Genomic DNA, 23281 nt, shown 5'->3' with positions numbered 1-23281 from the left:
CGTCGTGCCATAACGCCCACTGTCAGCGTTATCGTAATCGTATGCGGGCAACGTGCGTTCAACTTATGAAACCACGGCTGGAGGAAAGGATTTTGAAGAATGCAACATCACTTTCGACGGATAGATCTCCTTTTCATGGAACGTTACGCAATCATGGCGGTCGAATGAGGAGCACGGTCGGTAAAGTCGTCCTCCGCCGAGCGGACTTTAATTCGGGCAAAATGCGCTCGTTACACGTGAAAGAAATTTATAGGCCGTAGGCATGTATCGTGATCACGGGTCGAAACGAGTTGGCGAAACGAGTCTGATTTTATGGAACTTTAAGCGGGAAGCGAGTAAGAAATAATACACGAGGAAACCGAAATTAGACCTAAGGGGTGGAAAATGCGTTTTAAATTTATTCGCTGCGTGTTTACCTAGCACGATTATCTTGCTGATTTGTTAGCTACGTTTGCAATTAATGCCTTTGTCTGGGATTACCGACGAATCAAATTAATTACTTTAATAATATTTCGCAATTTGGTCTTTTTCACGGGTTTTGGAACCCACGGGAGGGTGTCGAGTTACTTTCCAGTGAATCTGGTTCGTTTCGTATGCGTCTACATCGGCCTCGATGCACGCGAATTTAATACATCCTGCAACGAGTATCAAAATTATTCGGCGAGGAATCTAAGGAGCGGAAACGAAAAGTGCACGTTTAGACGAAGGGATAAATTACGTTCGGTCACGTAAACGAAAGCTCGTGCCGCGAGTGTTAAAACGTATAGTATGGCAGGCTTTCGAAGTCATGGACCGTGTTACGAGGAAATCACTATTCCTCACCCGTTCCCTCGAATGCATTATCCTGCCGATACTCCTGCAAACTATGCGCGTTTCATACCTTTTACTGGAAAATGTATTCGTGATACGAGACTCGACAGGACATATGTAAATATGCACGGGACACGTATCCTGTACGAGTAAATTATACGGTACTGGCTTGATATTTTATCGGATGCTCGATTAAAGTCTTTAAAGCGTCCCATATTTCTCGCCATTTGAATATTTTTAATTATTCCATAAATCTTTCAACTAAACCTTGGCACTACATCGCTGCATGACCAAATACTTCAATTTACGATTTAAGAGACCTCGGAGTCAAAGATGAACGCGACACCATTCGTGTTTCCACGAGTTTCCACGTTGTCCTGCTTGTTCGCATTCCTCGTGGATCAAATAGTTTCCATTTCACTAGCTAGATTCGGTGTACCATTCCAGGGTGACTTTCACGCAAAGAAATTATTCTGGTCACATAGCGCGGCGCACCTTGCTAGAAATTCCATAATGACCTACTACTAGGAGGGAAATCTTGGCGCGCACGAGTATTCTCTGTTCGTATGTTTACCGGAGTGTGGACGAAAACAAAGAATTTCTTTTCGGCCGTTTGATTTATCCTCGCATCGAACTGAGCAAATAGATCTGCAATCTGTTCTCGTAGGTGTCCATCAGGCAGAAAAATCCGAGCAGCAATTGCGTTCCAGCTTTGAGCGTTCGCGTTCAAGGCGCTATTGAAACAAAACCTCTCTACTATCTCCTTTCTCGTGTTTCGTTTCTTTCATCGGTGTAGGAAACGGCGTGAATGGTTTCATAAGTAATGCCAACTACTTTCTCCAGTCTCTCCTAATAGCCTTTGTTACATTGCCTCGAAATTGGATACGAAGTAGCGTGAAACACGAGCAACTAAATATACAAATTACGTACCGATATCATCGTAGATAGACAGAGTAATGTATTAAACAAACGTACATGTAGAAAATTCTAATTAAGACGATCACCTAGTCGAATAATCCCACTGGGTTCCCAATTGCAACATGCTGGTTGCATGTTCCAGTTAATTACATAAGTCCAAACGTTCTAATATCTAAGTCTGTCGATTACAAAGCCACAGGTGGTTATCGTATCACAGGGTACTCACGTTAACCATCCGCGGCTGCGTTTACGTCGCGGCTTCTCCAAGCTGTCACCTCTTCGAGGAGGTCCTCTTCGAGATCCTGCTCAAGGTCGCACGTTCCTCTCACTTTATCACTGGTTTCCGTCGGAAGAAAGGAAGGTCCTTACGCACACACTGACCTTACTGGCACTTGCACTTTCATCGATCGACCTCACTATGCAGAACCAACAGGTAAATTCGTGGAGATTAAGAAAACGGGAAATTAACGTGTAAACGGTCGTGGAGAGCGCTTACGATGACGGTCTTGTTCGATGAATCGTAACAATACCGTGTCGACGGGAGATTAAATAATACGGGTGAAACTCATGCGAACCGAGACGCGAAAGGAACATGTCGTGGCTCCGCGAGCGGAGCAACTTCTGCCACCAACTGACTAAAATCGACTGACTGAATGACTGACTGACTGTGCGCTGACTACCAGCCGTGAACTGCCAGTCGCGGATCCGGACCCGATCACCACCATCCTAGCTGGCCTTCCTCCTCTTTCTCTGGTCGCCGACTTACTGACGACCACCATCCTCTCTCTTTTACCTCCCTCTTCCCGCGCCGCAACTTTGTTGTCTGCACAGGTATCAAACTTTGTTTACGAAGTTCACCACGAAGTTACCGAATTTTTCACCGATCAGGTACTTACTCCATTTGCCATATTGAACGATCGAGTACTCGATAAACGATAAATACACCTTGACCTGAAATGAGCAGACCATCTGTTAAAACGCGGATATTTTAAAGGTTACTACGAATTGAGTCTGGTGGTGAATACGATCTGTAGGGTATTCTTTCCCGATATCGCTACCTTGCATTTGATGCACAGTCTCAAGATCCTTCTGTTGTTTCGAGCAGTGTAGCATGACGGGATCTTGATAAAGTATTCCATAAAATGTTTGATGCATGGTTTACCGGAAGCCATTCTTCTTGCGGAGAACTTTTCTTTAATATTAAGATAAACGAAACATGAATTAAGAAAAGACTTTTGCTCGTTCATGTTTCTTTCTAATTATTTCTGATTTTTAATTTATAAATTGTTCTGCTCGATAGTCGTATAATATTACCACGCATTTGAATTTAAAATCGTCTATTTTGAAAAGGAATTTTCCACAAAATTCACCGTGTTTAAGGGTCAAGTTTCGAAGCATCACGGTCTGGCAAGCAATTATCTAAATGATAGTAATCAGAGAACGGTTGAAACGTGGTCTAGGAAACAATGACGTGCCTAAGCGTTCGATTACAACATCGAACACTTTTCTATGCCGACAGACGTTTCGGTCGATTGTAATGGCGAATTCTGGTCGCTAGAAAACACACGAAATTTATCTAAATGGCGGGTAAAAAGGTACGCGAGGAGAGTAGTGAAACGGGAGCGACCGAGAGGCTGTACTGGAAAAAGAGAGCAAAAGCGAATCGTAGTTGAAAGAAGAGAAAACGAGAATTGTAGCCCGGGGCTACAGGCTGTTCTGGTGAAAGCTCGTGTACGTTGACTTTTGTACGAAATGTTCGTTTCAACATTATGCCAGATATTGTTTGTTAAGCAACAGCTGATTTCTAGAACAGCCTGTCGTTAAAAGGTGGTTATACCTCCCCCTAGTATTTCCTTTATTTCTTTCGCTTGAAAAATTCTACACATGTATTTCCTTTGTCTGAGCATTGTCATTTTGTAACTAGGTATATTCGTCACTATAGCTATGATGAAGGTACGATAAAAAGATATACTACAGGCAGAAGATCAAACACGAAAATGAAATTTTGATATTTCAGGAATAATGTAAATATATCGATAAATAAGAATGATGAAGACTAAAAGACAATGATTTTACGAATTAATGATGAGATATATAAACTCTGAACTCACTGTCACTTCCTATTCTCCCACGAATCTTCCAAGTGTTGGGAACCATTACAAAATGAAGTTTTGAATTAATAAAAGACATGGTTATGTTCATCTCTGGAACAGTATTTCTGGAGAGTACAGTAGCGCTACCTAGTGACGAACTAACGTACTACCTGGATATATAAATATTCTACTATTCGCAATATCTTTTTAGTATTAATTTACCTTTTCCGAGGATTCTATATTATCTTTAAAATAAGAATAGAGATAGCATTTAAAATTCCCTAAACACAGAAAAGATTATCACTTTGGAACTGACTATCAATAACAATTAATTTTGCAATTTTTATATTTGAAATCTAAAAACGAATAAATAAACTGCATGGAATTATAAGTAACAAAAAGATTCACCGCTTAATACATTTCTTGTATTAAATTTTTATACTATTCTAGTGAAATTTCCAACATTGCCGACTAGTCATGAAAACAGAGACGAACTTCACTGTGGTTGAGAACCTATGACGTTGCAGTATCGTTCCCAACGTTATCGACTCAGGGTAGAATAAACTTACTAGACTAGCAGCTCAGGCCGAAACATTCCTATGAAACTAGAGAATAGTAGAAAAACTTGATTGAAAAATCAAATGTACTACTTTCTGTTTTATTGCATTGTATAATTAATTAAACTTCACGATGGTTCTATGACTACACATGCAAATTCGCAACACCAATATTTCCTAGTCACAATTATTCCTTAGGAAATTTATTAAAAAATAAATTTATTCTTTAATAAAGTTCCTAAGATGTGTAAAATCCGCGATCAAGTTAGAAACAAGGTATGGACATCGATGATCGCTATTTTAATTGATGTACCTATGTAAATTATGTCTAAAGTCTAAACAACATAACCTAAAAGAAGATCCCTAATCGATCTCTCCTCCCTAATTTAACAGATGAAAATCTACAACGTTAAGATCGCAGCCAATTAGCTCGTATTACTTGCTATATCATTCATAATTGTATCATAGCTATTAGTTATGTATGATATAACTATAGTGATACAATTAGAAATGATATGTCAAATAATACAGATTGCCCAGGTCTCACCACGAGGAGGTGCTGCGAATGGAGACCCACCCTATCCACGACCCATCCACCCTCCATTCGCGAAAAAAATAATCAACATTCAAATAAATTGCCCTTTTTGTGCACGATTGCAAAACGCTCAATCTTTGATCGTTGTACAAAACAATGGCAAAAAGGATTGGAAAGAAAAATCGACGCGAAAAGCTAAACCTGAAAATGAAAGATGAATATTTTCGCCTGGAACTAAACCTGAAAATAAAGGATAAATTTCACCTCCAACTAAACCTAGAAATAAAAGAATAAAATAAAAAAATAAATAAAAATAAATAAACAATATAAGCATAAAATAGCAATAAACATAAGCATTAAACTTAAGCACTAAGAATTAAATTTATTTAACCAACTTAATACTAAGCAATACTACTACTACTTAATACCACCAATACCACAATTAATTATATATAAACCCAATTATTAACATGCATGATTACCTTTGGTTAACCTTAATACTGCTTGAATGTTATATTACTTCAATACGAATAAACCTAGCATTGTAGTGTAAGCCCCCTGCTTACTTATTAATTCCTTACTTAAGTACTATTAACATCTTAACTAACAAGTATATTATCTAAACGTAAGTCTTACTTAGCTTAAAAATATCCTGCCTGGCTAAAAATCTAATTCATCCTGCCTATGTAAAAATCTAATTCATCCTGCCTGAGTAAAAATCTAATTCGTCCTGCCTGAGTAAAAATCTAATTCGTCCTGCCTGATTAAAAATCTAATTCGTCCTACCTGACTAAAAATCTAATTCATTCTTCATGTCAAATATCAAATTGAAACAAAGAATTAGGAAAATACCATGTGAATGCCTTCCGCCAGTGGTCCATAAGAGATTCTAAAACAAATTTTGTAAATCCAACCGAAATAAAAATTCGAATTATATTTTATACGCCATAATATATGTGTATAAAACCTTGGGCGGAGATAGGAGGAGGTGTTGTACAGATCACACATCAGAGATACAGAAATACATCTTACTTATTAGGAATATAGAAATACGGCTTACTTATCAGAAATATAGAAACAAAGCTCACTTATCAGAAATATAGAAATACGGCTCACTTATCAAGAATATAGGAATACAGCTTACTTATCAGGAATATAGGAATACAGTCTACATATCAGGAATATAGGAATACAGTCTACATGTCAGGAATGTAGGAATACACTCAACACATGAGAAGTATCAAAATACAATCTGCACATGAGAAATATAGAAATATACTCCACCTAGAGAAGGGATTAAAGATTCGATTCAGAACCCTATCTATAAAATATTACAATCTTAAGGAAAAAGAATGTGGAAGTTATATGGAATTTGAATCTCTTCGCACCATCTTCGCAAGTCTCGCAATGGTTCCTGAAACATATCAAACTGCAAAAAAATTAGTAATATTATACGAGACATAATTAATTATAGTAATTAACATGATGAGATTATAAATAAATAAATGAGACTCACACACCAGTTTCCCTCAAATCATTTCCTTTCATATATGTAATTCCACTGCTGAGCCTCATACTTACATAAGCTCGAATATTTGAAATGCAATTAAGCAAGTTTTGTACATCTATAAATCTAAAACAAACTTATGTACTGGACTAGAAAATAAAAAAAAATTTTTAATTTGCAGCTGAAAGAAAACAAGTTGTATTTAAAAATATACAAATTCGGACATTCTTGATTCTAAGATACGAATTTCTATTGACATCTCAAGCAAATGTCACTTTAGCTAACATTATTTTACAAGATTGATTTGAAAAAATTTAATATTTTGTGAGAAAAAAGGAAAAGAAATTATTCAAAACAAAAAAATATATTATACAGCAGTATTTTTAGTAACAAATATTTCGCTAACAAAGGGCGCTGAAAAAGAAAACACAATGGTAGCCAGAAGGGCCACCGAAACAAAAATTTTCACTCAATTAAACCCGAGTAAAAAACCGTGAGTGAAATATCATTCCAAATTTCGCAACATTAATTTATTAAATCTATCGATAATAGAGAAAATTTACAAAATCAAACGCGAAGGGTGCTTCACAATATTTGCTATAAAAATTAATTTACCATTTACAAAAAATCAATAAAAAAAAAAATACAAAAAGAAAAAAAGAACAGATAATTCCCGAAAATATTCATGCTAAGATGTATTGATTACGAACGCAACACTAATAAATACTAATTTATGCACCCATTTGCAAAAATACGCAACACTAATAGCGGAAAATTATGGGCAGCCGTGGTCCAGGCTGCTCATGCGTGACCACCCACCTGCAGCTCTATAGCTGCAACAGGTGATTCTCCTCAGGAACAGGACTGTACTTCCACAGTCCCAGTGGAAGAATTTTGGGCATTACGTGTTCGCAACACTACTTGAAAAAACGCGATCTTATTTCAACGCAACACTAACTATAAAGGTAGGTAGTAATTAAAAAAAAATAAAAAAACGCGATAAAGTTAAACGCAACGCTAATTTTTAAAATGAATTTAATAAAAATTACTATCTCTATATGTACAAAAGCTACTTTTGAAAAATCCCGATTAGCAAAAGTCGCAACGCTATAAACATAACTAAAAGCTAATAAAAATTTAATATAATTTAATTTTTTAAAAAATGACAAATTTTACTTCGTTCATGTAACAAATCCTAATATTACTATTTAACAAGAAACAATAATTCATGTAAAAAGGTATAAAAGACAATCGCGTTCTTATAATTCGCAACGCTAAATCAAACGCGATCATTACTTTATCGCAACTCTAATTAAAGTCGCGAAATCTGGTCTCCTTCGCAACACTAATTCAACCCGTGATTAATTATTCGCAACGCTATTCACAAAAATCGCGATTTGCCCAAAACAGGATGCTGGGCCGATGTACATCGGTCAATAAACAATAGTAAACAAACTACTACTACTACATACTACTAAATAAGAGCATAGTGACAAAGTAATAAGAAGAATGATTCCCCATTCCTTGGATGGGAAATCATTCCTAGGCACCCTTCTTGTGACAGTTTGTCGGGTACCTAATAGCCTCTTCTTCTTTCTTCGAGCGCCATGCCCGCTGAAACTTATATCTAGGCTCGAGATTCTCTAATCGGAAAAAAAAAAAAATACAAATCGCGAAAGCTAATCGAGACCCACATGGACAAGCAACGATCGGAATGATCGTTGTTCGTGCACACGTGCAGAAACTCGAGCACACACACGTTCGACACAACCGCGACCGCGACGAAAATTTGAAAAAATCGATAGGTAAAGCTAGTGACGAATGGCAACCCCCAAACGTGCCAGCTTCACCGTCGACTATTCAAATGATATTTCCTGAAACAGGTTGTGCACGCGAAACGCGCCTACCCGACCCAAGACTGTGCCAACCTGCCCGGCCCTACCTACTTATAATTAGCAAGCAAACCAGAGTATACTACCTACCTAACTCCTCCTATATTTAAAAAATGGCAAAACTCAAGCATTCCAACACACCACACTCCACGGTTCTCACACATCACCAGGGCGCAAAAATCCTACACTACAGTAAGCGTCCCGGGACGCCCCCGACACCCGAGTGTGAACATACTACTTGCACACTTTAATTGTACGTACCATTTACTGAAATCGGCTGACGATGGCTAGGGACCTTTGCGTAAAGCGCGAGTATATCAGTTCCCGAAAAAAAATTCATAATCGCGGAAGTACGAAAATTGGTAACATTACCGCGTTTATACTATCTGTAATCCGTTGTATTTAATAGCGGATTATGTTCTAATATTGCGATTAATATTCACGAATTCTCAAAATTCATAAATATTCGGAAAAGGGAAGGAAACAAATGTACGAACGACGTAATTCCACAACCTAACCACACACACAATGTGGAAAATACATCGTGCACGATACTCTAACTCATCGTCAGCCGCTAAAAACATTATAATTTTATGAACTATGGTCATCATGCCCATTGCCTTTCACCCACCCAAGTAACACCTGGGCACGTGAGTGGGTTCCTGGCAGTGAACACGGAAAGGGTTAAACCTGAAAATCCTGAACTAAAAGCATGATTAGTGCATACAGCGTTTATTTAACGAACTAATGTTCTTTCATCTTGTATTTTTGTAATTTATCTACAATGACTCTACTTTAGAAAATTAAGGAATTATTGAAATTTGAATATTGAAAGAAAATATTGATAATGAACAAGGAATTTATTCGTGAAAGCAAAGACAAAGACTCGACGTAATGAAATAATTGACTCTAATGATTCTAATAACCTCAGATGATTTCTTCATCAAAGCACATTTTCGAAAACACAAAAATAGAGTTCAAATTTAGTGCTTTGATTCCAAAATCTATCTGTCGCGAAATGTTTTCTTGCACATAATATTCAATACATTTTCGAACGAAAGGAAAATTAAAAATAATTAAATTATATGATATTACGAAAAAACAAAGAATGTAATTCGCGATTATTTATTACAAGAACAATGATAAGATATATAATCAATGTTGCTGTCATAATTATAATTTTCATAATAACGAAGTCGAAGGGCATTCGACTTCTCCATTACAAAATATTCATATATTTATTTCAATGATTATTCTATACTAAACTAATTAACAATATTGTATTATTTATGTTATACTATAAACTAACTATCCATATTTTTATCATTATTATTATTATTAAACGCGATATGCAAGAAAACCTATCCTAAATTAATAAATGAAATACAGAAGCCATTTTGTTGATACTCACGGGTATAATGAATACCCGTGGTCACTATGCTCTTTTCAGAAATTCTACGTAATACAACCAATCACTCGTGTCGATTTGGACCTTTCATCCTACGACATGATTGAGTGACCAGAGGAACCAAAATGCATGCGACTCACCAATGATGCGGAGAACATGGCTGCAATTGCTGGTAAGAAGTCATGAAGAAAACCGTCGTCGTGAAGACCGTCATCGTGAAGGCTGCCATCAAGATAGACTCACTAGATGCGTGGAGAAATGGCTGCAAAATCTGTAACAAACCATCGAATATTACAGTTTATTCTTAAAGACACTTTAATCATTTAAAAAGTGTAATTTACAATGTACAAATATACTTACATTCTTGGCTTCTGAAGCACCGTTGTGGATCCTCTTACCAGGCAAGAACTGACTTTAATACCGGTAACGAATATTTAAGAAAAAAGGTATGAATAAATAAAAAAAGAAAAATAAAAGATTATTAACGCGTCCGCTTTAATTTCGATCGGCGAACAAACACTGGCTCTATCTTCGCGTATGGCTATTATGATTATATTTTGCACCAGCTCTTGGGCTTTGAAAAGGAAATGTGATATTTGAAACGTAAAAAAACACTGACTCTACCGACCGCATTGCACGCGGCCACAAAGATTCCTGGAAGAAAAACATTAGTGGGAAGTGTGGAAGGGGGTGGAGAGTTCGTTTTGCTGTCGAACGTTTGTTAAAAAAAACTACTGCTGTTTTTATCAAGTTAACCGTTACTCCTTTAGTCGACGGTAGATGTAGAAAAACATTAGGGGGGAGGGTGGAAGGGGGTGGAGAGTTCGCTTTCCTATCGAACGTTTGTTAAAAAAAACTACTGCTGTTTTTATGAAATTAACCGTTACTCGTTTCGTCGACGGTAGATGTAGAAAAACATTAGGGGGGAGTGTGGAATGGGGCGGAGAGTTTGCTTCGCTATCGAACGTTAAAAAAAACTACTGTTGTTTTTATGAAGTTAACCGTTACTCGTTTCGTCGACGATAGAAGTAGGAAACGGAACACGTATTTGAAATACCAAGGAATAAATGTAAAATATTAGAATATTAGAATATTAGAAGTACCGTAATACAACCGAATATGAGAAATTATATGAAACAGTACATTACTAGACTTTGAAATATGTCTGTGTAATCGTACTGTACAATAAGCGCTTTTAAGCTCGCGTAGAAAATTGTCCGTGTATGTAATTGCGACTCTTTCGTAGAAATAATAAAAATGATTGTTAAAGAGTACATTTTGACGACGTTATAAAATATTCGCGACCGTAATACAGTAAAATGTGAGTTATTTCGATTTCTTATTCGAATATAATACACCTAATGAATTTACTTTCGATTCAAGAATCAAATATTAATAATGATTACCGATAATTCAATAAGTAGAAGTACTTACAAACCAGTATTACCTCTGGTTTCGTTATAATATGTTCAATATTACCAAGTTTTTACGAAAAGTTAGCAGATTCCAAGACTTCGTTCTCCAATCTGTTCGTTGACGGCCATATTTGATTCTCCAAGAATTCGTTGGCGGGTATAGTTGATTTTTCAATACATTCGTTGAAATCCAAGTGCGTGATCCTTGCAATCCATTAATGATCTGCACAAAAGAAAATACAAACTTTAAAATAGATATATGAAACCGTAACTAATTATGATAAAATTAAACATTAATCAAAGTTAACAGTAGTGTATGAATGATAAGAGAAAAGAAATGAACATACTACGCAATAAATAAGCCGCGGTGGTTACATCCGGGCAATGTAACACGTCCTACCGCGACAAGATTCCGTAGTAGACTAAACTCACCACGCCGCAGTTTCGGCTAAACGCTACGCTGATTAGTCGAGCGGTTTCCCCTTCCACTTCCAATGTTCGGCGGACGGTAAAATCCGCCGAATCCAATTAGGTACAGACGTAAACGTTATATTCCAAAACATTTCTTGGGACACTTGACTATACAGGAAGTCGCCAGTGCGAACAAGACAGTGAGGCGAAATCAAAACATTGTAAATTTGTTATGGCTTTGAAACCAGCCAGCATGGCTCGTTGCTTGCCAGTTCTCTAACAATTTCAAATCTCTCATCCTACCGCGCAATGGAAGCGGAATGGGAAGGTGCCGCGCGTCCAACCAACGAACTATCTAGCAGAAACGACGCATGCGTCGCGACGCCGCGAATGGATGCTACGGGGGCGTAAAACGTGGTATGGAATGCCGCCTTGTATACGAACTGTAGGAACTAAACGACCTATACGAATTATACATTTCTATGTACATCCTTATGTGGCGAATAGGGGCAGGGAGGGGTGGGGAAGAGGGGGTGGGGTGAGGATCTTTCCAGAGAGTTCGATCTTACGAAGTAAGGACAAGGGGGTGGGGTGCGGGGCGCGAGAATCTTTCCGGAGAGTTCGATCACGCGGTGGGGCCAACAGCGGAGGAAACGGAGCGCGAGGATTTTTCTGGAGAGTTCGATCACGCTGATTGGTCAGCAAGGGTGGTGCGAGGATTTTTCCAGAGAGATCGATCACGTGATGGCGTGACACAGGAAATCGTTGTAATGGTCAGTTGGGTCGCGTCTGTCTGCAAAGAAACATCAGACATCTAAAGAAGCATTTTGGGTCTACTTATCTCCATACTTTCATCACATATTCTAACTCTAGTACTTAGGCGTTTCAATACTCTTATCACACTGCTATTTTTCTGCAATTTTGTCGGTTCGTTTGAGAAATAATAGAGTCAAGATTTCAATAGCTCATTGCGATATTTCGTTGACATAGGCTGGAAAAGGCAATCTTCAAATAATTTTCGCTATTCTTCTCTAATTTTGAAATAAAGTGACGGTAATGATAATGGTATAAGGGTACTGCATAGTCATCTATTATCCATTACAGATTCTAGATTTTGATTCTCGACTAGGATATTTCGTTGATATACGTAGGAAAAGGCAGCTTCTTCGTTATTTTCCCAATTTATCTACGATTTCGACAGTGCATATATGAAATGTGGTGACGGAACAGTAAAAGGGTAGTGCAGCATACAGCTACATATTATCGCTTATATTATCGAAATTTAGATATCGGATTACGATTTTTTTATACCACGGGGCTGATTAGGCTTTTCTCTACCTCATGAGTCGATTTTTCTTCGATTTCGACTATTCGTGTCCCAAATTAGCGTCGAATGTGTCCGTCGCTCTCCCATCGTGTGACGTAATTTACTTTTGTCTTTTCTATTTTGGAAATTAGGTTTTTGGATTCAGATTTTTCTATTTAACCGTGAAGAGTGAATTGTTCCTTAACGGAATTGGATACTTTTTTTCGGTTTCAAGAGTGCGTTTTCGAAAAATAGTGGCGAATATATCAGTGGTTGTCAGATAGTGCGACGCAATTTACTTTTTTCTTCTCTATAATCGAAATTAGGCTTTTGGATTCCGATTTCTCCACATATTTGCGTTGAGTGATTTTTTCCTTAACGGGATTGGATATTTTTTTTCGGTTTCGAGAGTGCGTTTTCGCAAAATAGTGCCGAAAGTGTCAGTGACTGCCAGATCGTGCGATGCAATTTACTTTTTTGGCTTCTATTTTTTGAAATAGGCTTTTTGAATCAGATTTTTCCGCATATTCGCGTACAGTGATTCTTTTCTTAACGGGATTGGATATCTTTTTTCGGTTTCGAGCGTGCGTTTTCGCAAAATAGTGCCGAAAATGTCAGTGGCTGCCAGATCGTACGACGCAATTTACTTTTTTGGCTTATATTTTTTGAATTAGGCTTTTTGGATCAGATTTTTCCGCATATTCGCGTAGAGTGATTTTTTTCTTAACGGGATTGGATATCTTTTCTCGGTTTCGAGCGTGCGTTTTCGCAAAATAGAGCCGAAAGGGTCAGTGACTGCCAGATCGTACGACGCAATTTACTATTTTGGCTTATATTTTTTGAATTAGGCTTTTTGAATCAGATTTTTCCGTATATTCGAGTAGAGTGATTTTTTTCTTAACAGGATTGGATATCTTTTTTCGGTTTCGAGCGTGCGTTTTCGCAAAATAGTGCCGAAAGTGTCAGTGGCTGGCAGATCGTACGACGCAATTTACTTTTTTGGCTTATATTTATTGAATTAGGCTTATTGAATCAGATTTTTCCGCATATTCGCGTAGAGTGATTTTTTTCTTAACGGGATTGGATATCTTTTTTCGGTTTCGAGCGTGCGTTTTCGCAAAATAGTGCCGAATGTGTCAATGGCTCTCAGATCGTGCGACGCAATATACTTTTTTGGCTTATATTTTTTGACCCAGGCTTTTTGAATCGGATTTTTCCACATATTCGCGTAGAGTGATTTTTCCCTTAACGGGATAAGGTATATTTTTTCGGTTTCGAGCTTGCGTTTTCGCAAAATAGTGCCGAAAGTGACAGTGGCTCTCAGATCGTGCGACGCAATTTACTTTTTTGGCTTCTATTTTTTGAATTAGACTTTTTGAATCGGATTTTTCCACATATTCGCGTAGAGTGATTTTTCCCTTAACGGGGTAAGGTATATTTTTTCGGTTTCGAGCTTGCGTTTTCGCAAAATAGTGCCGAAAGTGTCAGTGGCTCTCAGATCGTGCGACGCAATTTACTTTTTTGGCTTATATTTTTTGAACCAGGCTTTTTGAATCGGATTTTTCCACATATTCGGGTAGAGTGATTTTTTCCTTAACCGGATTGGATATTTTTTTTTGGTTTCGAGCTTGCGTTTTCGCAAAATAGTGCCGAAAGTGACAGTGGCTCTCAGATCGTGCGACGCAATTTACTTTTTTGGCTTCTATTTTTTGAATTAGACTTTTTGAATCGGATTTTTCCACATATTCGCGTAGAGTGATTTTTCCCTTAACGGGGTGAGGTATATTTTTTCGGTTTCGAGCTTGCGTTTTCGCAAAATAGTGCCGAAAGTGTCAGTGGCTCTCAGATCGTGCGACGCAATTTACTTTTTTGGCTTATATTTTTTGAACCAGGCTTTTTGAATCGGATTTTTCCACATATTCGGGTAGAGTGATTTTTTCCTTAACCGGATTGGATATTTTTTTTTGGTTTCGAGCTTGCGTTTTCGCAAAATAGTGCCGAAAGTGACAGTGGCTCTCAGATCGTGCGACGCAATTTACTTTTTTGGCTTCTATTTTTTGAATTAGACTTTTTGAATCGGATTTTTCCACATATTCGCGTAGAGTGATTTTTCCCTTAACGGGGTAAGGTATATTTTTTCGGTTTCGAGCTTGCGTTTTCGCAAAATAGTGCCGAAAGTGTCAGTGGCTCTCAGATCGTGCGACGCAATTTACTTTTTTGGCTTATATTTTTTGAACCAGGCTTTTTGAATCGGATTTTTCCACATATTCGGGTAGAGTGATTTTTTCCTTAACCGGATTGGATATTTTTTTTTGGTTTCGAGCTTGCGTTTTCGCAAAATAGTGCCGAAAGTGACAGTGGCTCTCAGATCGTGCGACGCAATTTACTTTTTTGGCTTCTATTTTTTGAATTAGACTTTTTGAATCGGATTTTTCCACATATTCGCGTAGAGTGATTTTTCCCTTAACGGGGTAAGGTATATTTTTTCGGTTTCGAGCTTGCGTTTTCGCAAAATAGTGCCGAAAGTGTCAGTGGCTCTCAGATCGTGCGACGCAATTTACTTTTTTGGCTTATATTTTTTGAACCAGGCTTTTTGAATCGGATTTTTCCACATATTCGGGTAGAGTGATTTTTTCCTTAACCGGATTGGATATTTTTTTTTGGTTTCGAGCTTGCGTTTTCGCAAAATAGTGCCGAAAGTGACAGTGGCTCTCAGATCGTGCGACGCAATTTACTTTTTTGGCTTCTATTTTTTGAATTAGACTTTTTGAATCGGATTTTTCCACATATTCGCGTAGAGTGATTTTTCCCTTAACGGGGTAAGGTATATTTTTTCGGTTTCGAGCTTGCGTTTTCGCAAAATAGTGCCGAAAGTGTCAGTGGCTCTCAGATCGTGCGACGCAATTTACTTTTTTGGCTTATATTTTTTGAACCAGGCTTTTTGAATCGGATTTTTCCACATATTCGGGTAGAGTGATTTTTTCCTTAACCGGATTGGATATTTTTTTTTGGTTTCGAGCTTGCGTTTTCGCAAAATAGTGCCGAAAGTGACAGTGGCTCTCAGATCGTGCGACGCAATTTACTTTTTTGGCTTCTATTTTTTGAATTAGACTTTTTGAATCGGATTTTTCCACATATTCGCGTAGAGTGATTTTTCCCTTAACGGGGTAAGGTATATTTTTTCGGTTTCGAGCTTGCGTTTTCGCAAAATAGTGCCGAAAGTGTCAGTGGCTCTCAGATCGTGCGACGCAATTTACTTTTTTGGCTTATATTTTTTGAACCAGGCTTTTTGAATCGGATTTTTCCACATATTCGGGTAGAGTGATTTTTTCCTTAACCGGATTGGATATTTTTTTTTGGTTTCGAGCTTGCGTTTTCGCAAAATAGTGCCGAAAGTGACAGTGGCTCTCAGATCGTGCGACGCAATTTACTTTTTTGGCTTCTATTTTTTGAATTAGACTTTTTGAATCGGATTTTTCCACATATTCGCGTAGAGTGATTTTTCCCTTAACGGGGTAAGGTATATTTTTTCGGTTTCGAGCTTGCGTTTTCGCAAAATAGTGCCGAAAGTGTCAGTGGCTCTCAGATCGTGCGACGCAATTTACTTTTTTGGCTTATATTTTTTGAACCAGGCTTTTTGAATCGGATTTTTCCACATATTCGGGTAGAGTGATTTTTTCCTTAACCGGATTGGATATTTTTTTTTGGTTTCGAGCTTGCGTTTTCGCAAAATAGTGCCGAAAGTGACAGTGGCTCTCAGATCGTGCGACGCAATTTACTTTTTTGGCTTCTATTTTTTGAATTAGACTTTTTGAATCGGATTTTTCCACATATTCGCGTAGAGTGATTTTTCCCTTAACGGGGTAAGGTATATTTTTTCGGTTTCGAGCTTGCGTTTTCGCAAAATAGTGCCGAAAGTGTCAGTGGCTCTCAGATCGTGCGACGCAATTTACTTTTTTGGCTTATATTTTTTGAACCAGGCTTTTTGAATCGGATTTTTCCACATATTCGGGTAGAGTGATTTTTTCCTTAACCGGATTGGATATTTTTTTTTGGTTTCGAGCTTGCGTTTTCGCAAAATAGTGCCGAAAGTGACAGTGGCTCTCAGATCGTGCGACGCAATTTACTTTTTTGGCTTCTATTTTTTGAATTAGACTTTTTGAATCGGATTTTTCCACATATTCGCGTAGAGTGATTTTTCCCTTAACGGGGTAAGGTATATTTTTTCGGTTTCGAGCTTGCGTTTTCGCAAAATAGTGCCGAAAGTGTCAGTGGCTCTCAGATCGTGCGACGCAATTTACTTTTTTGGCTTATATTTTTTGAACCAGGCTTTTTGAATCGGATTTTTCCACATATTCGGGTAGAGTGATTTTTTCCTTAACCGGATTGGATATTTTTTTTTGGTTTCGAGCTTGCGTTTTCGCAAAATAGTGCCGAAAGTGACAGTGGCTCTCAGATCGTGCGACGCAATTTACTTTTTTGGCTTCTATTTTTTGAATTAGACTTTTTGAATCGGATTTTTCCACATATTCGCGTAGAGTGATTTTTCCCTTAACGGGGTAAGGTATATTTTTTCGGTTTCGAGCTTGCGTTTTCGCAAAATAGTGCCGAAAGTGTCAGTGGCTCTCAGATCGTGCGACGCAATTTACTTTTTTGGCTTATATTTTTTGAACCAGGCTTTTTGAATCGGATTTTTCCACATATTCGGGTAGAGTGATTTTTTCCTTAACCGGATTGGATATTTTTTTTTGGTTTCGAGCTTGCGTTTTCGCAAAATAGTGCCGAAAGTGACAGTGGCTCTCAGATCGTGCGACGCAATTTACTTTTTTGGCTTCTATTTTTTGAATTAGACTTTTTGAATCGGATTTTTCCACATATTCGCGTAGAGTGATTTTTCCCTTAACGGGGTAAGGTATATTTTTTCGGTTTCGAGCTTGCGTTTTCGCAAAATAGTGCCGAAAGTGTCAGTGGCTCTCAGATCGTGCGACGCAATTTACTTTTTTGGCTTATATTTTTTGAACCAGGCTTTTTGAATCGGATTTTTCCACATATTCGGGTAGAGTGATTTTTTCCTTAACCGGATTGGATATTTTTTTTTGGTTTCGAGCTTGCGTTTTCGCAAAATAGTGCCGAAAGTGACAGTGGCTCTCAGATCGTGCGACGCAATTTACTTTTTTGGCTTCTATTTTTTGAATTAGACTTTTTGAATCGGATTTTTCCACATATTCGCGTAGAGTGATTTTTCCCTTAACGGGGTAAGGTATATTTTTTCGGTTTCGAGCTTGCGTTTTCGCAAAATAGTGCCGAAAGTGTCAGTGGCTCTCAGATCGTGCGACGCAATTTACTTTTTTGGCTTATATTTTTTGAACCAGGCTTTTTGAATCGGATTTTTCCACATATTCGGGTAGAGTGATTTTTTCCTTAACCGGATTGGATATTTTTTTTTGGTTTCGAGCTTGCGTTTTCGCAAAATAGTGCCGAAAGTGACAGTGGCTCTCAGATCGTGCGACGCAATTTACTTTTTTGGCTTCTATTTTTTGAATTAGACTTTTTGAATCGGATTTTTCCACATATTCGCGTAGAGTGATTTTTCCCTTAACGGGGTAAGGTATATTTTTTCGGTTTCGAGCTTGCGTTTTCGCAAAATAGTGCCGAAAGTGTCAGTGGCTCTCAGATCGTGCGACGCAATTTACTTTTTTGGCTTATATTTTTTGAACCAGGCTTTTTGAATCGGATTTTTCCACATATTCGGGTAGAGTGATTTTTTCCTTAACCGGATTGGATATTTTTTTTTGGTTTCGAGCTTGCGTTTTCGCAAAATAGTGCCGAAAGTGACAGTGGCTCTCAGATCGTGCGACGCAATTTACTTTTTTGGCTTCTATTTTTTGAATTAGACTTTTTGAATCGGATTTTTCCACATATTCGCGTAGAGTGATTTTTCCCTTAACGGGGTAAGGTATATTTTTTCGGTTTCGAGCTTGCGTTTTCGCAAAATAGTGCCGAAAGTGTCAGTGGCTCTCAGATCGTGCGACGCAATTTACTTTTTTGGCTTATATTTTTTGAACCAGGCTTTTTGAATCGGATTTTTCCACATATTCGGGTAGAGTGATTTTTTCCTTAACCGGATTGGATATTTTTTTTTGGTTTCGAGCTTGCGTTTTCGCAAAATAGTGCCGAAAGTGACAGTGGCTCTCAGATCGTGCGACGCAATTTACTTTTTTGGCTTCTATTTTTTGAATTAGACTTTTTGAATCGGATTTTTCCACATATTCGCGTAGAGTGATTTTTCCCTTAACGGGGTAAGGTATATTTTTTCGGTTTCGAGCTTGCGTTTTCGCAAAATAGTGCCGAAAGTGTCAGTGGCTCTCAGATCGTGCGACGCAATTTACTTTTTTGGCTTATATTTTTTGAACCAGGCTTTTTGAATCGGATTTTTCCACATATTCGGGTAGAGTGATTTTTTCCTTAACCGGATTGGATATTTTTTTTTGGTTTCGAGCTTGCGTTTTCGCAAAATAGTGCCGAAAGTGACAGTGGCTCTCAGATCGTGCGACGCAATTTACTTTTTTGGCTTCTATTTTTTGAATTAGACTTTTTGAATCGGATTTTTCCACATATTCGCGTAGAGTGATTTTTCCCTTAACGGGGTAAGGTATATTTTTTCGGTTTCGAGCTTGCGTTTTCGCAAAATAGTGCCGAAAGTGTCAGTGGCTCTCAGATCGTGCGACGCAATTTACTTTTTTGGCTTATATTTTTTGAACCAGGCTTTTTGAATCGGATTTTTCCACATATTCGGGTAGAGTGATTTTTTCCTTAACCGGATTGGATATTTTTTTTCGGTTTCGCGCTTGCGTTTTCGCAAAATAGTGCCGAAAGTGACAGTGGCTCTCAGATCGTGCGACGCAATTTACTTTTTTGGCTTCTATTTTTTGAATTAGACTTTTTGAATCGGATTTTTCCACATATTCGCGTAGAGTGATTTTTCCCTTAACGGGGTAAGGTATATTTTTTCGGTTTCGAGCTTGCGTTTTCGCAAAATAGTGCCGAAAGTGTCAGTGGCTGCAAGATCGTACGACGCAATTTACTTTTTTGGCTTATATTTTTTGAATTAGGCTTTTTGAATCAGATTTTTCCGCATATTCGCGTAGTGTGATTTTTTTCTTAACGGGATTGGATATCTTTTTTCGGTTTCGAGCGTGCGTTTTCGCAAAATAGTGCCGAAAGTGTCAGTGGCTCTCAGATCGTGCGACGCAATTTACTTTTTTGGCTTATATTTTTTGAACTAGATTTTTTGAATCAGATTTTTCCGCATATTCGCGTAGAGTGATTTTTCCCTTAACGGGATTGGATATTTTTTTTCGATTTCGAGCGTGCGTTTTCGCAAAATAGCGCCGAATGTGTCAATGGCTCTCAGATCGTGCGACGCAATTTACTTTCTTGGCTTCTATTTTTTGAATTAGGCTTTTTGAATCAGATTTTTCCGCATATTCGCGTAGAGTGATTTTTCCCTTAACGGGATTGGATATTTTTTTTCGGTTATGAGCCTGCGTTTTTGAGAAATAGTGATGAATGTGTCCGTGGTTGTGAGGTCGTGCAATGCAGTTGACTTTAATTGCTTAGATTTTTGAAAGTTCTGGTGGTTTTTAAAAATTTTCTGTTTACTGTTGTGGAATAGATTGTTCGGTATTTGGTAGGCTGTTTTTTTTTTCGTTTTCGCTGTTTCAGTGCCGAAATTCTGCATCGGAAATAAATGAAAGGAAATTTATCAAGTGAGTAAACTGTTAAATGTTAAATATAAATAAGCAAATTGAGAAAATTATCAAATGTTAAAAGTAAATGAAGGAATTACATGAAATGAATTATTAAAATAAATATATATTAATAGCAGAATTTATTAAATATAAAGAATAAATTAATTAATAAACGAAATGACTTGTTGAAAAATAAAAGTAATTAAATAAATAAAGTAAATAATTAGAAGTTTTAAATAAAATAATACAATAAATAAGTAAAATATGTATAAATAAATAGAATTAAAATATGTATATAAGTGAATAAACTGAATTATTAAAAATTCGAAGTAAATAAATAAATTATATAACTAATACATAGATTGATTGAATAATAATTCTTAAGTGAATAGTTAGTAAATGATGTTAATTGAAGAATGATTAGTAAACATAATTAATAATAATTGTGAAATTATTAATATAAAGTTATTGTAATGCTACTTTTAAAAATAATTATTAAAGCAAATATGTTAAAATAAATGATTTCTTTATGAATGATTGTTAAAATAATTATTAATGATGTTTACCAATACTCCTTAAGAACTGTTAATTATTTTTTTTACCTCTTTTTAGTTTTATTGTACGCGTCGCGACTATGGAGGAACAACTGACCGTCTACTGGGATTTCCGGGTACCTTTCTGGACTGAGGGTAATCTTACTGAGGTCAAGTGGAAATTCAGGAACTCAATCGGTATTTCAAAGGTTCATCAACCTCTTATGATAGTTATTACATAGTTTGTTGCAAATATATGCTTCGTATAATTTGCAATAACAATATGGAGACTAATTTACATATGGACAATTATTTTTTCATATAAAGTTGCCATTTACCTCCTCGTAGCAATAGTTTTCTATCTATAAGTGTCCAAAATAACTTTTTAAAGTTAGAAAAAGTGAATAGTGAACTAAAAGTGATATATACGAAAGGGATCCTATACCCCATACTCATCAGCTATCTTGAAATAAGATGAAATTCGCCTTTTTAACAAATTTTACAAATTTATATATCTTTACAATGGTCCAGTACATTTTAATCCTGATTTACAGGTTTCTTTGAAAAGTTAATTGTTGAAATAGAATTTACAATGCTCAAGTTTCACAGTTTGTAACTATACATATTTTTAAATCATATCAAAGAGTTAAAACGAAAATGGTTATGGTACAAGAAGATTACAATAGTTTAATTGTTTTTAATTGTTTGTCAAAAACGTTCTATAAATTATCATCTTTTTTTAAAATTTCTTAAAATGATTTCGTTTGTAATGATAGAATTTGTAGACTCTTACAGCATATTTCTTAACATGAGTAAGAGGTATATTACCCGAAGGAAACATCAGAAGGTATATCAGGGAGCATCAGAAATAAACAATCGTAGAAATAAATAATAGGAGAAAGATGTATGGCATATTGTTAAAATTTCGATTCGTAAACTAATAAGGTTTTTATTAATAAAACATTTTAGAATGAAAGTGAATATTTATATTATCATTCACAGAGGACACTACAATCAGGTTCATATTTCTAGATCGGTAAAGCAGTTTAGGTTCAAGTAATGAAAGTCTGTACAACATTATGTTTATTCTCTTGCTAGGTTGTGTTAGAACATTAATAATTTGAATTAAAATTAAATTTAACTATGAAATTACAAATAAATTATAGTAACAAATATTTTATAACTAAAATCCAAATATGGAAGTCTTTAATTTTGAGATACTTAACAAATAATTTAATTGTAACAATTACCTAGCTGTAACAGGGTCTCATCTGAAATTTTATATATATGTAGAATCGTTAACATTATCTACAATCGATTTGTAACTACTGTTCTTATTATCTTCTATCGGTAATGGTAGTTTTCTGCATCACAGACTACATAGTTTTCATTTGTTACAGAAAAATGAAACAGATGGTTCTGTAGTTCATTTTAAATATCCATCTTTATACTGACTACGAAATTTTTTAAATACTTTAAGATATTTTAACACATAGACTTAAAGACATATAGTAACTATTGAAAATTGTTGAAGGTAATTACAGAGCTTATACATTAAGAAATATTCATTACTGTACTGCTATTTTACTTGAACAAGAAAAAGATTTTTATATTTCTACAGTATTTTTTCTATAACATTGAGTTACCATTATGGCAATGAATAACCATAATTTAGATTTTTATATACACATCTGAAGCATCACTGAATACTATACATAAAAGTCCAATATATATTCATATATTTGATAATAAACTGCTGCTGTTGTCACCAGATGGCAACACAGCAATGGTTAATAATTCCAATTTCACATAAAAATAAATAACGTATGTGAACATCTGTTGGTAGTGAATGAGTGATACTTTTATAAATAACTAAGACAATTTATTTAACAATTTTTGAGATGATACATGAATTTTCTTGTAAAACGGCACAAATGAACGAAACATCTCTAAACTCTGATAAAATCGGTGAATGAAATAAAATCTTAAACGACTCTCCATAAAATAAGACAATTTAAATATTCATGAATTTAATTCGGAGGTTCAAAAAATTTAAATCCTAATCTCATACTGATTCAAAGTAACGGTTCGCCAAGCTTTTGGCGAAATAGAAGTCGGAGAATTCAGTGAATTTCGAAGACTATA

At 36.4% G+C, this 23281-nt stretch overlaps 2 protein-coding genes across 2 annotated transcripts in view; one reads left to right on the top strand and one right to left on the bottom strand.

Annotated features, from left to right (window-relative positions):
• The window catches only part of LOC108550420 (uncharacterized), a 4956-nt gene extending 977 nt beyond the window's left edge, over positions 1 to 3979 (bottom strand). The window contains exons 1-4 of the mRNA XM_017904163.1: positions 3840 to 3979; positions 2787 to 2920; positions 2625 to 2679; positions 2391 to 2551 (exon numbers count right to left, since the gene is read on the bottom strand). Of these exons, the coding sequence (XP_017759652.1) occupies positions 2391 to 2551; positions 2625 to 2679; positions 2787 to 2920; positions 3840 to 3930 (441 nt within the window). The 5' untranslated portion in view covers positions 3931 to 3979. The remainder of the gene's footprint in view (positions 1 to 2390; positions 2552 to 2624; positions 2680 to 2786; positions 2921 to 3839) is intronic.
• A 17258-nt stretch (positions 3980 to 21237) lies between these two features.
• klu (zinc finger protein klumpfuss) overlaps positions 21238 to 23281 on the top strand; it is a 198076-nt gene continuing 196032 nt past the window's right edge. The window contains 1 exon segment of the mRNA XM_017904162.1: positions 21238 to 21334. Within this exon segment, the coding sequence (XP_017759651.1) occupies positions 21238 to 21334 (97 nt within the window).

This window comes from Eufriesea mexicana, unplaced genomic scaffold, assembly GCF_001483705.2.
Source record: "Eufriesea mexicana isolate 0111107269 unplaced genomic scaffold, ASM148370v2 scaffold2818, whole genome shotgun sequence".
Lineage (NCBI taxonomy): Eukaryota > Metazoa > Arthropoda > Insecta > Hymenoptera > Apidae > Eufriesea > Eufriesea mexicana.
Note: the sequence above shows the minus strand (reverse complement) of the source record. Positions and strands in the feature narration are given on the sequence as shown.